This window comes from Lichenostomus cassidix, chromosome 12 (genome assembly GCF_008360975.1).
Source record: "Lichenostomus cassidix isolate B80296 chromosome 12, HeHo_3.0, whole genome shotgun sequence".
NCBI lineage: Eukaryota > Metazoa > Chordata > Aves > Passeriformes > Meliphagidae > Lichenostomus > Lichenostomus cassidix.
In genome coordinates, this window is record NC_139493.1 from 511463 (window position 1) to 526598 (window position 15136).

The window sequence follows — 15136 nt, forward strand, 5'->3', positions numbered from 1 at the left end:
TCTACCACTGGTAGAAGTTGCGTTGATCTCATGGCATTCGTGTGCAGTTTAATTGTTGTGTTTGAAAAATGACACCATATGGAAAATATCCTTCAGCAAGCTGAGGGTGGGATGGGCTGGAGTAGCAGCGTGTTCGTAATGGAGCTGAGCGTGTGGTCTTCAGCCTGACCTCTCCACATAAGCATGTTGGTTCTAATATGAGTGCTCAAGTTGGCCAGGGCTTACCCCAGATAATTTTGCTCTTTGTCAAATCCTGTCTCATCCCTGATGTCAGAAGTATTCTGTTTGGATGCGTGTGAGTGCCCCTGGGCTCTGTGCGTAGCTGCCAGCATTGTCCTTACTGGTGGGAATGGATGAGGTTAACAGCCAAGGACAGGAAAAAATGAAGTTTACCCCAACCTGCTGGCCAAGGTGTCAGATTGAACAAAACAGCACTTTTCTCGTGTCTTGTGAAGGTTTGGGGAATTGCCTTCAATTTGCCCTTTCCCAGGCACACACACTGCTGAGTGTCTGTTTCCAACCCAGTGCAGGGCTCCCTCACGTAGGGAGTTTACCTTGCCATGGTTAGTGATCATAGGAATTCCAGGGTTTCCAAAGGTTCCTTTTTCCAGCAGCCCAGCAGAAGTGCCCCTGAGAATAGGCTCCTTTTGGGGCCCTATTGACATGCTGCCCAGGCTGGCCCAGAATCTTACTGATTTTTTCAATTTCTCACCTGATTTCCTTTGTATCAAATTTACATATCTGTATTTTATGCTGATACTTTTTAGTTGTAAATTGCTCCATTCTTGGTTCTTCTTCCCCACAGACTGCACCTGTGTATGCACCCTGTTGTTTTCCTGGGTAGCCTTTTGAATAGCTCTGGCAAGTTTTTGGGTGATTTTTTTTTTCTTTTTTTCTACAGATTTTTTAATGTTGCTGATCATTTACAAGCCTTCCAAAGGCTGAATGTAAATCGTGTCTCTGTCTCTCACACTTGGGTACCAGTTGGCTGCTGGTGGTGGGAGGGGTCTGCAGTGGGTTTATCCCCCCTTGGGGGTGTCAGCCTGTGCTCTGTCACAGGCCTGCCTGTGGCCATCACACTCCATTCCTTCTGCATCCCCTCTGGTACTTGGAAGCCTTTTGCCAGGTTTCAGAGGAGTGGAAATATTCTTGGGGGTCTCTGACTGATAAGTGATTTTGCCATACCTTGGCAGCCTGGAAGTGTGACTGCTGCCAGCATCTCATGTGGCCTGAGGATAATGAGCAGTTGTGGCTGTGGTATGGGTTGATTGATTTGGAAATACTGCAAAAGCCAAATCCCCAGATGTTCTGGCTACAGATGTTCCCTCTCTCATCTGGATTAGCCATTCCACAGCCCACATTGACCGTTGCTGCTCTCCTTGGTTTGCCAAGGAATTTTGTTTTTTCCAGTGCCCTGTCACTGTTTCGGAAGAGCTGAGGAAATCAGATTTCCTGCATCTTCTACCCCTGATTCTGCATTTTAAGTAACAGAACTGTTCACAGTGGAAACTCCTTCCTTTGAGCCAAAGTTAAAGTTTTGGGGTTGGGTGCTGAAGAGAGAATTACCTAACATGGAAAGCATAACTGGGACTTGGTTGAAGGTTGGAATACCAGGCCTGTGAATCCCCCCACGGTGGAAGGGATGGGTGTAGCATGGCTGCAAACAGCTACTGTCTGGGACTGCTGACTGCCAGGAACCTTTGGAGCACTGAGCGATGTCCTTCTCTCTGTTCCCATGTCTGTCTTTGCATTGATGGTGCCAGCAGCTTTTCTTTTTCCGCACAAACCCTTCCCATTTAGCATGCAGCAGCAGCAACCCTGGGGTCAGTGCCCATCTCCACTGTCTGTTGCTGACATGTTTTGTTCTTTCTCTTGTGTGCCTGCAGAAATCCGGACGCAGCTGGTGGAGCAGTTCAAATGCCTGGAGCAGCAGTCGGAGTCACGCCTGCAGCTGCTGCAGGACCTGCAGGAGTTCTTCCGCAGGAAGGCCGAGATCGAGCTGGAGTACTCCCGGAGCCTGGAGAAGCTGGCTGAGCGCTTCTCCTCCAAGATCCGCAGCTCCAGAGAGCACCAGTTCAAGTACGTGAGTGTTCCCAGGGGCAAACCGGTGCAAAATGATGGGCAGAGGTTGCTGTGAGCACTGGAGGTTGGTTTGTAGCTGCACAGTCCTAAAGTGGAGTAAAGTCCATCATGTCATCAGTGACCTTGTCTGTCTCATCCCTGTGTGGAGCTCACAGAAAAAACTGGACACATCTCTTTTCAAGACTTGCACCACAGCATCACTGACCTGTGCTGTGTGAATTACACTTATGGCGCACTTTTTGAGCAATACAATAAAAATAGGAAACAGGGACTAGGAAGGAGTGAAACCCTTTGGTTTTTTGCAGGGGCTTGAATTCAGTCACTGGTTTGATTCTGTAAATAGTGGTGGGCCTGGTCTATACCCCTGGTTTCTGTGTGTAGCGCAGTCCTCAGCTGTCCAGGTGCTGTGTGTTTCATGCAGGCTCACTGGCAGGCTCAGGCTTGGAAGCAGTTTCTGGAAGTGGAATTAACTGCAGTTTATTTGCAATAAGGTATGTGTTTTTTCTATGCTTAGCTGTACGGTGTTGGAGGCAGGCAGATCCTTAGCGGAAATATTGTGAAACAAAGCTTTGAAGTAGGAAGTATGAACTGCGATTGTGTGAGAATCAAACCACTTATGCAGTTGTGAAATACATGAATGTGTGTTTTCAAAATAGCTTCTTTTCAGTTGAACTGCACTTGTGAGCTTGGCTAAAACAGAAAATATCTGAGAAAAATAGAAAGAAAAACAGACTTGACTCAGAATTTCTGTTTGGAGGTAACTGCTCTGTGGTGAAGGCACTGGCTTATGCCATTCTGCTGGCTGGTGACCTCAAGGCTCTATGAAGGTCACTGTCCCAGTGCTGCTGGGGGGCTGCTCCCTGCTCCCTGCATGCTCATGTGTGTGCTGGGCCAGAGGTATCTGTCTGGGCTCTGTGGGGTGATGCTTGCTGCTCTCACTGGGTATTGGCAGCTTCTGGGGGTTGTTGTGTCCTTTGCTACAACCAGCTCTCCTGGTGCTGTCTGGGGTGCAGGGTCTCACTGGGCAGCACGACCTGTGCCTGGCAGGATGTGTGCCCAGCAGGATGTGTGCCCTGGGGCCATGTGGCAGCACCAGCAGCAGCACCAGGTGCTGGTCCTGCCTGCTCCCCTTGCAGCACCTCAGCCTGAGCTCTCCACCTTTGCCTCCCTGGGCCACAGTGTTTGTCCCTGTCTCTTCTTCTGCCAGTGGTATCTGTGAAAGAGTCTCTCAGCTGGAATTGTGCCCTTTGTTCCAGATGAAATGCATGTTATTCAGTTCAGTGGCCAAAGACTGCAGCCGCTGTTCAGTGCCTTTCAGAGAGGGCCTGGGGTTTGCCTGCCTGCTGCCCTTCTCCTTGCCAGCCCCAGGCTCCTCACAGTCTGTTTCTTCCTCTAACCCCTGGTGATTTTTTTCCCGTTTCAGCTGCAAGAGCAGTGATTTCTGCTGTTACGTTACTAAATCCTATTTATTCCATATTACTAAATCCCATTTAATCTGTTTACTCAGTCTCTCCAGTGAGTGAGGCTTTACTGCTCTCTTATGCCAAACTCTGCTGCTGCTGATTTGCTATTCAGATCCTCTCTGTTCTTTCGGCATCTGTTACATGTTGGTTGTGTATTGCTGGATGCTGCAGTGTGCACCAGGGAATTGGAAGAAATTGGCCAGGAAGGAGCTCTGGTTCAGACATGGAGCCCACGAAGGTTCAGGGGGTGTCTGACCTCACTCATTAGCTCTGAGCAGTATTAGGACTCTCTGTTGCTTACGGTTCTGGAAGCTGCTGCTGTGCACTGTCCACAGGTGACAGTGGCTCTCCACCTTCATAAACTACCTGGGCACAAGTGCTGGTGTTGGTGCTGTTAGTCAGGTCAGCTCCATTTCAGTGCTTGCTCCTGCTGCGTCCTCACTGTCCATTCCATGTCCAGAGATTCCCTTAACACATTTTTTTCTTCCAGACTGCTCTGTACCTGCCCTTATGAGGTTCATCTGTACCATTTCCCCAGCTGCTCATGTGTGTCATTATTCTGATGAGGCTGTGACATGCTGAAGATTTACAGTCCCTTCAGTGCTCCTTTGTCCCCATGTAGCTGTGTGCAGTGGGCTGTGCCCTGCCCTGGATCTAGCTATCGCCACGGTGCTGTGGCTCATGGTGGTTCCAGAATCACAGACCCTTGCCAGTCTCTGTACAGGGCTGTTCTGTCTGTGTACATGCAGGGGTGTCTGGAGTCTCTGTGCTGTCCCCTCCAGCATACCTGAGTGTGTTCATGTTGTGCACAGACACTTTGAGGTAATGTTGGGTGCAGAACCCTTTCATGAGCACCTTTTAGAGGACTAAAAGCAGCACAGTGTATTGGGGTGGCAAAGGGCCATTCTGCAATGGAGTGACAGCCATATTCATAGCACGACTGGAAAGAATGAGCAAAACTCTCTCCTTTTCCAGGAATGTGTTTTCTCTTGTCCCATCTTCCAGAGCACCCAGTTTGGGAGGGGCTGGCTGGGCGTCTGATGTGGTACAGATTCTTGTGTGCCACTGGACATCCCTGTGGGATGATGCTTGGACAGCTGGAAGAAGAGATCACACACCGAATCCCAGTGCCTGTGCGCAGGGGAGGGAGGCTATATGCTGACAGCGTTCATTTGAAAATGTGTGCCTTTTTGATGTGTTCACTTGACCATCTTGATTTTTTTTTCCCAATTCTCTAGGAAAGATCAACATCTCCTTTCTCCTGTGAACTGCTGGTACCTGGTTCTGACACAGACCCGTCGGGAGAGCAGAGACCATGCCACCCTGAATGACATCTTCATGAACAATGTCATTGTCCGTCTGTCACAGATCAGTGAGGATGTCATCAGGCTTTTTAAAAAGGTAACCTGGGCAGCCTTGGGGAGTCCTGCTTAATGAGGGTCCATCCTGGCATTTTAGTTTGGAATAGAATTGTCATAAATGTTGCAGAGCAAATCTTGCAAGGGACTATCACTAACAGTCTTTCTAGGTAGTATTTATCCTAGAATTTTAAAGAACCTGAGATCTAAACCTGTCAAGTGATGAGCCGTGAGGTGTGACCTAGTGCTCTAAGTGTCAATGCCAGGGAAATGAGAGGTGGAAACATGATGACTTTTTTTGAAGACTCTTGGAGGGCTTCAGAGAACAGGTCAGAGCAGGCTTGTTGGGTGGAGCCTTGCTGGAGAGCAGGATGACAGCTCTGAGGCAGGCACAAGAAAGGAGTCAGTGTGGCTTCCTGAAGGGAAGAGTCATGCCTTAGAAATTCGGTGGAGGTATTTCCAGGAGTCAGAGATCATGTGATTAGCTGGTGCAGGACCTTCACTGGAAAGGGGCCTTAGCTGAAATTCTTGTAGAGCTGTTGAAGAGTAGAGAGTGGCTGGTTTTGGGATTAATGACTAGTTAAAAGACTGCTAAAAAAAGGAAGGAGACTTTCACTGCAATTTCTAATAAATTACTTGGAAAAAGCCTGAATAGTAAGGTGACAAAATCTGCTGATGATACAGAATTATTAATGATAACCAAATTAAAAAGGAGCATCAAAGACTTCTGGGAATACCACAGTCAGGTGGACCAGGACTGTTCATTGAGAGTGAGGAGTGTGGTAAGAGCACAGAGTCCCAGCAGTGGGTAGGCTCTGTAGCTTTGTTTTCATCAGGGGCAGCTGGGGACTGCAGTGAGAGAGCAGGGTGAGCCACAGGGCACCTGCCTCTCCAAGAAGGGAAGGCTCATCATCAGGGCTTATCTTGAAATTTCAGCCTGACTGGAGACTAAATTTCATGTGATATTTTTATGGCCAGTTTCCTCTAGTTTATAGGTTTGACCTAGAAATTAAACTGCAAGGTCAGGTTTGGGCTGGCTGATCTGATATGGGATATCATCCCTTTTCCTGTTCTCCTAGCCTCCAGAAATGGAGACATTTGGTATATATCAGTTAGTTCAGTTCTGTCTCAAAATCTCCCTCCCATTTGCATTTTGCCCTGAACCCGTTTTTGAGATTTATATTAAGACTATCCTCTGCTTTCCCTGCCCGTGTTTGTGGATGGTGTGTCTCATTTGGAAACACAGGACAGATTCAGTCAGCTTGCTAACAAGGACTTATATTGAGTATTTTGAGTGTTCTCTTGTAGTAGCTCGGCTCTTAGCCAGGACATGATGATGAAGTATTTAATCCACTCAGCAGAATTATTTCTTTTGTTTGGTTTTCTTTCATCTCCCCTCATTTTTTAACTTAAATTTCAACTTCTGAGGCTAGACACTTAGATTCTATAGAAATGGTTGCTCCTTGTTTCTGCCTCCTCCATCCTCTGCCAGGAGACCTGGCTTGACTCTCTCTGCAGCCTGCCAGAGCCCGCAACTGCTTTGCATCCAAAGGAATCTTTATAGTTGTGGGCATCTCTGATTTCACTGTGTTTGTCCCTTGGATTTACCTGTCCCTGGAAATAATGTTCAGCTTAATCAGGGAAAAGACTTATTTTGTGTCAACATTTGCCTTTCATGTGGACAGTGAGGCTACCACTTTTGGGGATATTCAGGTTACTTATTTTTCTCAACCTATGGCATGCCTTGGGCACCTGTGTGGAAATAGGAGCAGGCTGGTAAATGGATTTTGAAAATCCAGCCTTGGAGTGTATGGGGCTGCTCAGAGGAGGGATTTTTCACTGTTGTGTCCAGTCTAGTTTTGAGTGTGGTGAGTAAAGCTCTCGAAGCACTCCTCTAGGGCAGCCACGCTGTGCAGGGCTGCTGGCAGATAATCTGGGTCTGGAAGGGTTAAAGCACCCACAGTTGTGGTTCAGCTGCTGGCTGTGCTGGAGATTGTTCTTTGATGGTAGATTAGGGTAACATTTTTTTCCAGAGATGTCACTTTTAATTCTTCCCATCCACAGTTTATTAATGGCCTGTGACATGCTGCGGGGACATGAGGAACTGGGAGGTTTTGTGTTTCCTGCGTTCATTATGTAAATAATGCCAGCAAAGCAGCAGGGAGGACTCGCTGGGGTACAGGATGAGCATAACTAAGGAGCAATTACTCAGCAAGCGGTAATTTGCCCAGAAAAACATGGGGGTGCTGAGCTGGGGTGCTGAGCTGCCTCTGCCTCAGCTTCCCTGGATGAGTTTGGCAGTAGTGGGGGCACCCATCACTAAACTGGGGTGCTGTGGTTTGTCCCTCTCCACCCAAGTGTTGTGCCCCTCTGCTGACCGGCAGCAATGGCTCCAACACGCCTCTTCTTGTGTCCGGCTGGGAACCCTGCCAGCCCAAGCCATTCTGTGATTCTGTGAGGAAGGCAGAAGAGGAAAACTCAATTGGGCACATTTCCCTGGAGCTTGCAGTGCGAGTCACGTTTCCAATGCAGGAGAAGATGATCAAGGCGAGTGTGTTGATGTTGCTAATAGGCAGCACTACATGGAGATGCTGAGATGTGTCCCTATGGAGATCTGGCTTGTGTTGCTCTCAGGGCGAGTCTCTGTCACCATGAAATTTCACAGCATGTCCTGGCAGAGTCAAACACCGGGTGAGGGACCCATTGCCAGGCAGGTGTTTGCTCCCCTCTTACCTCCCACTGTGGCAGAAGAAAGGAAGTTTGATGCTTCTTCCAAGTTTGGAATACAGGAATCGCACATTTGAGACAGAGCATTGCTATATCCAAAATAACAGTGCTGCGTTATTCCCTATCATGGGATTTAATGATGTGCTGTGACAGTGAATTTAATTACACCCCGTGCTGCATTGTCCTGGATGGAGGTTGGATGAAGAAGTGGTGTCTGGCTGGGAGCTCTTGTCTTTCTCTTTAAAATAAGTGTTCTCTGCTGCCAGTCATCCATGCTGCTGCTTCCCCTTACTTTGTCAGCAGTAGCAGGAATTTCAATAAATTGCTAACTTGAAGCCATTGTTGTTTCAGTGAGCAGCTGTGGGTTTTAGGAGGAATGGGAGGCATAAAGGAAGCAGCTAAATTGAAGTTTGGGTTCTGTGGATGGTCCCAGGGAATTGGAATGATGTTTTGGTGTTGTCTCCCATAAGCACACAAAAATAATTTCTCTGTTGGAGAAAGGGAAGGCAACAGGGTCAGAAGAGAGGCAAGTCTTTCAGCTGCTCACTCGCCTGTGCTTGTAGGAGGCTCCACATGCTCACACTGGACACTGTCTCCTTGGATGCTGGGAGACTCCTGACAATGCTGCAGACCCTTTGGTCTCCTGCAGCAGGGGGCCAGATGTTGGGTGATTGTGTTTGTAAGCAAATGGCTCTTTAGCTGGGGTCCTCACCTGTGATCTCCTGTGCTGGTGTAGCTCATGTAAAAGCACACTGCACTGGTTTGTGTTGCTCTATTTAGGAGTCTAAAATTGGGTTTGAAAATGACAGCTTTGTGTCCTTGCCCTGCGCCGCACAGGAAATGTGGGAGGGGCAGGAGCTGCAGCTGAGCCTGGGCCATGGCTTCTGCCACCTGCCTGTCCTGTCCTCCTCCAGAGGCTTTTGCAAAGCCTCAGTTTGGGGAGGGGGCTGTGACTCGCGGCAGCAGGGGTGGCTGGAAGGGCTACATGTGACTTGGCTCCTGCAGGCTCTGAGCTCCGAGATCTCCATTTGTAGGCCTTGACTGTAGTAACTCATAATAGAATCAGAATTGTTTAGGTTGGCAAAGCCCTCTGAGACCATCGAGTCCAGCCCTTCCCCCAGCACTGCTAAGGCCACCACTAACCCATGTCCCCAGGTGCCACATCCACATGGCTTTTAAATCCCTCCAGGAATAGGGAAGAAATTTTCCCTAATATTCAACCTAAACCTTCCCTGGCACAGCTTAAGGCTGTTTCCTCTTGTCCTGTCCCTTGTTCCCTGGGAGCAGAACCTGATCCCCACCTGGCTGCCCCCCACTGTCAGGGTGGTGCAGAGAGTGAGAAGGTCCCCAAGCATCTTTGGGCTGTGTCTGGGGGGATGGACAGGGTGGGCAGGGGACAGGGACTGAGGTCCAGTCCAGATGAGGACTCGGGGCCTCAGCTGGGCACCTGCTGGTCATTGGCATCATCCTGGCACCTTGTAGCCATGGGAGTGGGAGCAGTGTGCATCAGTCAGGGCTCTAAGGATGGGACTGTCCCAGATACCCTGACAATAACTCACAGGTACACTGTGGTTACTGGATGGGTCTTTGACATTTTAGGCTCTTTGCTTCAGGCTTTGCTTCAAATCTAATTTCTAATAATCTGGATTAAACTTTCAAAGTATATAGGTTATCCTGTTGACTGGAACTAGAGGGCCTTTCTGTGTCTTGGGCTTCTCTCATCACCCAGTCTGATGGAATGTTGTTTTCCCTGCCCACATGCACAAAACTTCCTGGAGTTATTTGAGGAAATCTGGAAGTAACTGCTCAGTTTTAGTTTGGTTAGGTTTAGGGGAGGGAGGAGGGGGTGTCTATATTTAGTTAAAACACATCTTCAAGCTATAATAAGTGTTTCCTAGACAAGAAGATTCCACAGAGAGATTTGTGGTGTAATTACAGGGAGGCAGGAAAGCAGTGTGAGCACATCCCAGCACCTCAGCCACTGGGTTGCAGTAGGAGTTGGCTTGATCTGCAGCCAAACTCTGCTGTTGGGCAGCTCCCCATGCTGTGGCCTCTCCATGAAGGGCTGTGTCCATGTTGTAGGAGGCTGGTGACAGGACCTGCCTCATCCTGCCTGGCAAGGAGAAGGAAAACACAGGCTGATAATTGGATTTTAGCAGGTAGGAGGATGCCAGGAGTTCCTCACTGGCAGTGAGTGTCTCCTCAGCTGGCCGAACTTTGGCTGCTGCTGTTGTGAAACTGGAAACTTTATTATATAACTGTGGTGTAGCTATTTTGTAATGTTCTTTTTCAGAGATGCTTTGGTTCACTCAGGTCAGAATAGTGAAAATGAGCTACTGAGAAGCTTGAGGGTGGGTCATGGCCAAGGGAAACATAAAACCTGGGATGCCAGTGCTGGAGAGCCCTGATAATCTTTGTTCTGAAATTCCAGTGTTGGCTGAAAATTGTAAGTCCAGCAGCAGGTGTGTTTAATGGGTGTTTCAGATCAAGACAGATTGACAGGTGATGCTGTGGGACTGGAGAATGCCAGTCTAGGGAACTGCATACCCACAAATGGCTATTGGATGATGTAGCTTTGTACACTCTGCCAGTCTCTAACTAAGTCTTTGCCAGTTCCCAAACTGGGGGAGGGTGTTATGTGTTAGACCCAAATGGGGAGTTGACTGTGGGCTGGGTATGAATTTTACCAGTGGAAGGGTGAAGTGGTACTGCCTGTAATTTTATATTCATCTGTTTTGCAGGATAAATAAATTCCATATCATAGTCTCTGAAACCCAGGTGGGGTGATCCATGGGCAAACATCAACCTCAAACGAATATGCAGCAGTTCTGAAACAGCATAAGACTTTGCTGCACTGTGTATTCACATTTATAATCCCTCCAAAATACATTTTCATTTCAGAACTGCATGTTCTGAGCATAACAGAGTCTCAGCTCTTCTTGGTTTTGTCTTGCAGAGCAAGGAGATTGGCCTACAGATGCATGAAGAACTCCTGAAAGTCACCAATGAGCTCTACACGGTGAGCAGTGTGCCAATCCCATCATTCCTGGCTGGCAGTGTGGGAAGCACAAGCAGTGGCATTTGGTAGAGCAAATTGGAGGAGGCTCTGCCCTGGCCATCCTGCAGCATGGCCCATTCCCTTCTCTTGCATCGTTTGGGAGAGCTTCACTCCCCACTGGGTGTGGTGGCAGAGGTTTCCCAGCGGTGCAAAGTGAAGGGCTGGGTCACTGCCCAGCTGCTTCCCTTGAGGTAACTGGGGATGTTTGGGTGTGATCCAGTGTGATCCCTGTGTCCATAATGCTCTCACTTGCCCCTTTGGCTTTCGGCCCTGCTCAGTCAGTGGGTTGGTGATTTCCAGGCGCCAGGGGCTCTCAGCTGGCCATGCTTGTTTGTTGGGCACCTGCCCTGCTCCTGTGAGCCCCTGGCCTGGGGGGATGTTGAAGTGACCTTCTGCTGGGGAATGCAGAAAACTTCTAGCTTGTAGGTGCTCAGCTCTGTCTTGTGCCCTGAGGAGCACTTTGTCTGCAGAGCTGTCTGTGCCTCCCGGTGAGGTTATGCACTGTTAGTCAGGACATGGCTCTTCAAGCGGGTTTCATAGCAGTGTAGTAAAAGTCTTTATGTTGCTTCTGCCTCTTGCCCTGTGGCAATTGCTTTTTTAAAAATTTTATTTTATTTGTGGTTTAGAAGCAACAAAACCATATAAAGTGTGCCTTTTGTTGGAAAATTGAGATAATGTATTTTCTTTCTTTGGTTGTATCTGTTACTGTTACATAAATAATATTGCAGTAGATTTACTCCTAAACAATCATTCTATTTCATCTTTTTGAAAAACAGGCCTAAACAGCAGAGCATGAATGATTGTATTTGAGATTTCCGCCATAAGTCTTCTCTTAACAGGTTTGTTCCTGCTTTGAAGGAATTGGTTGTTGTGAGACCTGCAGTGTGGGTGGACAGCAGAGAGGATTAAAAAGCCTCTGTGAGATTTGGAAGTGCATTGTTGATGGTTGAATGTCACCAGCTGTACCAGGGGTGGTGACTAATTAAGATTGATTACAACAGCAGCATGACAGATGCAAAACAAGGAAAGACTAACAAGGACTGGGCTGACCTGAATACCTGTGGACCATTATGCTCTGAACCCAGAGAGGGGACAGGGCCATCCCTGAGGGACATGCTGGGGTCAGTGGGGAGATCAGCAGTGTGCTGAGGTCCAAAGTGTGAGCAGTGGCCAAGGAGGAGCACAGAGGAAAATTCTGCTCATCCTCACAGGAGTTGAGATTTCTCCCATGCACTGCTTTGCTCCACGTGCTGAGCGGAATGGGCTTGAATGGTGAAACACACTGGTTTGAATGGTGAAAGGGGAGCAGCTGGAGGCGCTTTGTGTTTGTGTTCAGTCTTGCCGTTAAGATAACAAACTGGTTGTGTCATCCAGCCTGGAAGGAGCTTTTGGCTTCAAAAGCATGAAGAAAAAGCAAGGCCTGTGGGGCAATCAGGGTCACCTCAAATTTGCTTGGTGCTAGCAGCTCCCGTCAGTCAGAGAGTTCTGTCCTTGAGCCATCAGGTGAAACAGGCCCGGCTGCACCCTTGACTCATGGCTGCTGGGGGTGGCTGGGGACATCTTTGGGCTGAGCTGCTCTTGGTGTGTTCTTTGCAGCACATTGGGTGCCCAAAGCAGACACAGGATAAGGACCTGGCTCACAGCACACCAAGCTGTTACTTTGGAAATGCCACTTGCCTGCTGTCAGCACGAGGAAGTCAATTCTCTTGCCTCTGGCCAGGCCTTTACCCACAGCTCATCCATGCCCTGGCAAGGCTGCTTCTTAAGCTTCTCCAAGGGGAATTCTGTGCACTGAGTGGAAACTACAATTTTTTACAGCCTTTTCAGGCATTCACTGTCTCAAACTTAAGCCAAAACAACCACACCGATTTTAACTCAGCCTTGTTGGTGTTCTGATACAAGTCATCATGTGGACTCTATATGGAAAAAACCAAACCCACACTGATTTTCATCAAAATGGAAGTGGATGACTTTCGATCTGAAGTGGAGATGCTTGTGAATGGTTTTGCTCAGAAATAGTTCAGCTGAACTAAAACCGGCTTCATTCCTTTGGTTCCTGCCTATCAACTCCAGCAGAGAGGCACCAGTTGGAGCCTGTAAAGGCAGAAGGCTGAGGGGACCTGAGCCTGTACCTGACATGATCACTCCATTTCTGCTTTGGCTCCTCTGCTGGGTCAGAAGCTTGGGGATGAGCTGTTCTGGAGAACAAAGCCCTTGTAGCTGAAGACGGCCAATGGTGCCATTTATGGTCAATATTTTGGCAACAGCCTTTATCCAGAACATGTAATTAATATGGAAAACACAACTCGTGTTGTTAAATAACTAATGAACATTGGAACATATTTTTCCTCCTTCACTGCAGCTAATTAACTGATTTGCAGGAAAGCTCCCCGGGACGCAGCTGTGGCAGTTTGTCTTTGTGTCACAGCAGTGCAAGCCAGGGACAGCGTGATTTGATTGCAGGCACTGAGATGGCACGAGGGAATTGCAGATCAGAGGCTGACTGCTGCAGTGCAGGTTGGCCCCAGCCAAAATTAAGGCAGATATTAAACAGAAATATCCCTTGAATTTCCAAGAGTAAGTTGTGTGACAGGGCAGCTGGTCAGGAGCACAGTGAGCTATTTAAGGTGTCTATTTTGGTTGGGTAACTGTCCCATAACCTTTAGGTTTCACAAAAGGCCTGCAATTTGGACCCTTGTGACTCAGTAGGCTTCTCTGTTGTATTGTGTCAGGGTGTCTCTGAGTGCTGCAGAAACCTTTCGTCTTACTGCCTGAAGCCCTGATGTGCAGCACTTTGCTTTTTCACTTCCCTCTGTGTGTTTAGAAAAACATGGAGATGGTGAGGATGAGGAGGGCTGAATGAAAGCCGCTGCTCTTTCTCTTTAGGAAAATTCCAGGAGTTGTCTAATTTGTGCATGTCCTATGACATTCATTGCAGAAAATGCAGTTTGAAATAGGTGGCTGGAATCCGTGTCAAGATTTTGTAGGGTTTGGAAATGAAGCAGCTTAGGGCCAAGGCAGGAGCCTTGCCTGCAGTCGGATCTCCCTGCAGTGGCAGGTTTGTGCAGCTCCAATGCAGCCCTTTCAGCTGAGGTTTGTGCTTGGCTGGAGGAGAGATCATGCGGCTCAGCCTGATCTGCTCCAAGTCAAACGCTCCTGGGTCCTGCTGACAGCCACAGCTGACGAAAACTGTGTTTTCTTCATTAAGTCTTGTGTAAAAATCCTCTGCATTTGCTCGTGCTCTGTTTTAACCCTTGGGCCTCAGGCAGCCCATCCCAGCCTGCAGTGCCAGCCCTGCTGAGGCTGATGGCAGTGAGCAGTCGGGCACTGTGGGCTGTGTCAAGGCAATGTGAAATAAACCATCCACATCCTGAAAGGAGATGATAGAAGGGGACAGTGTGACTAAAGGCATAAAGAGAGAGGAGCAGATGTGTCCCTCTTGCCAGCTCCATTAAAATGATCCAGTGTGCCCTTTGGGCCCTTGTTTCTGAAAGGGAAGGCTGTGGTGGAAGTTTTGCCTGCCGAGTGTTCTTGGCAGTGGATCACTGTCATCCCTCCTGGACCTGGAATGTGAAGGACAAGGTGCTGCTGCATCTACCCTGGCACTGCCTGTGCCTGCTGGCAGCAGCAAGGGGAGGATGAGGTGGTGACAGGAGACAAACCCCATTTTTACTTGGGGGTTGCAGCTCTTCCACTTCCGGGTTGTTCTGCTGTCTGGGTGGCAGAGCAGGGAATGTCTGATGGCTTAGCAAGTCTAGGTGTAGGAGTGGAGGGGTAGGGTCAAAAGGGAATTCAGGGTGACTGTGGGCTCCTCACAGCCACTTGTCATGGAGACCCTTATCTCAACTGCAGAGCATTGAGGTTATGCTTGATTTCCCTGTTGGCAGGCACGCGGTGCTCTTTGGCTGCAGGTGTGTGCTGGAGCATGTCCCCGCAGCGGGACCAAGCGGCATCACAGTTCTTACACCAGCCTGGAGCTTTTAGAAATAGGGCTGGGGATGGGATTAATCTCACAAGCTTTTCCTCCCCACCTTGTTCCTTAATTTCACAGTGGTCTCCACAGCCCCTCTGCCCTGCCCAGCTTGTCCTGTGCTGGTGCTCTGTGTGGCCATTGTCAGGCAGCTCACACCTCCTGTGTCTGCAGGTGATGAAGACCTACCACATGTACCATGCAGAGAGCATCAGTGCTGAGAGCAAGCTGAAGGAGGCAGAGAAGCAGGAAGAAAAACAGTTCAACAAGTCAGGGGACATCAGTGTGAACCTGCTGCGACACGAGGACCGACCTCAGCGGCGCAGCTCCGTCAAGAAGATTGAGAAGATGAAAGAGAAGGTGGGTGAGAGGGAAGGAGGAGGGAGTTGGGCTGGGGTTGGGGCTCCCTGCAGGCAGCAGGGGTTGGCTTCAGCCTTGTCTGTGTCTGTGAAGCCGTTCTTGTATCTGTGGGAAGGGG

At 48.8% G+C, this 15136-nt stretch overlaps 1 protein-coding gene across 2 annotated transcripts in view; it reads left to right on the forward strand.

Annotated features, from left to right (window-relative positions):
* SRGAP3 (SLIT-ROBO Rho GTPase activating protein 3) overlaps window positions 1–15136 on the forward strand; it is a 72178-nt gene that overhangs the window by 30248 nt on the left and 26794 nt on the right. For both annotated transcript variants that reach the window (XM_085072213.1, XM_085072214.1), the window contains exons 2-5: window positions 1887–2079; window positions 4784–4946; window positions 10587–10649; window positions 14833–15018. In XM_085072213.1, the coding sequence (XP_084928339.1) occupies window positions 1887–2079; window positions 4784–4946; window positions 10587–10649; window positions 14833–15018 (605 nt within the window). The remainder of the gene's footprint in view (window positions 1–1886; window positions 2080–4783; window positions 4947–10586; window positions 10650–14832; window positions 15019–15136) is intronic.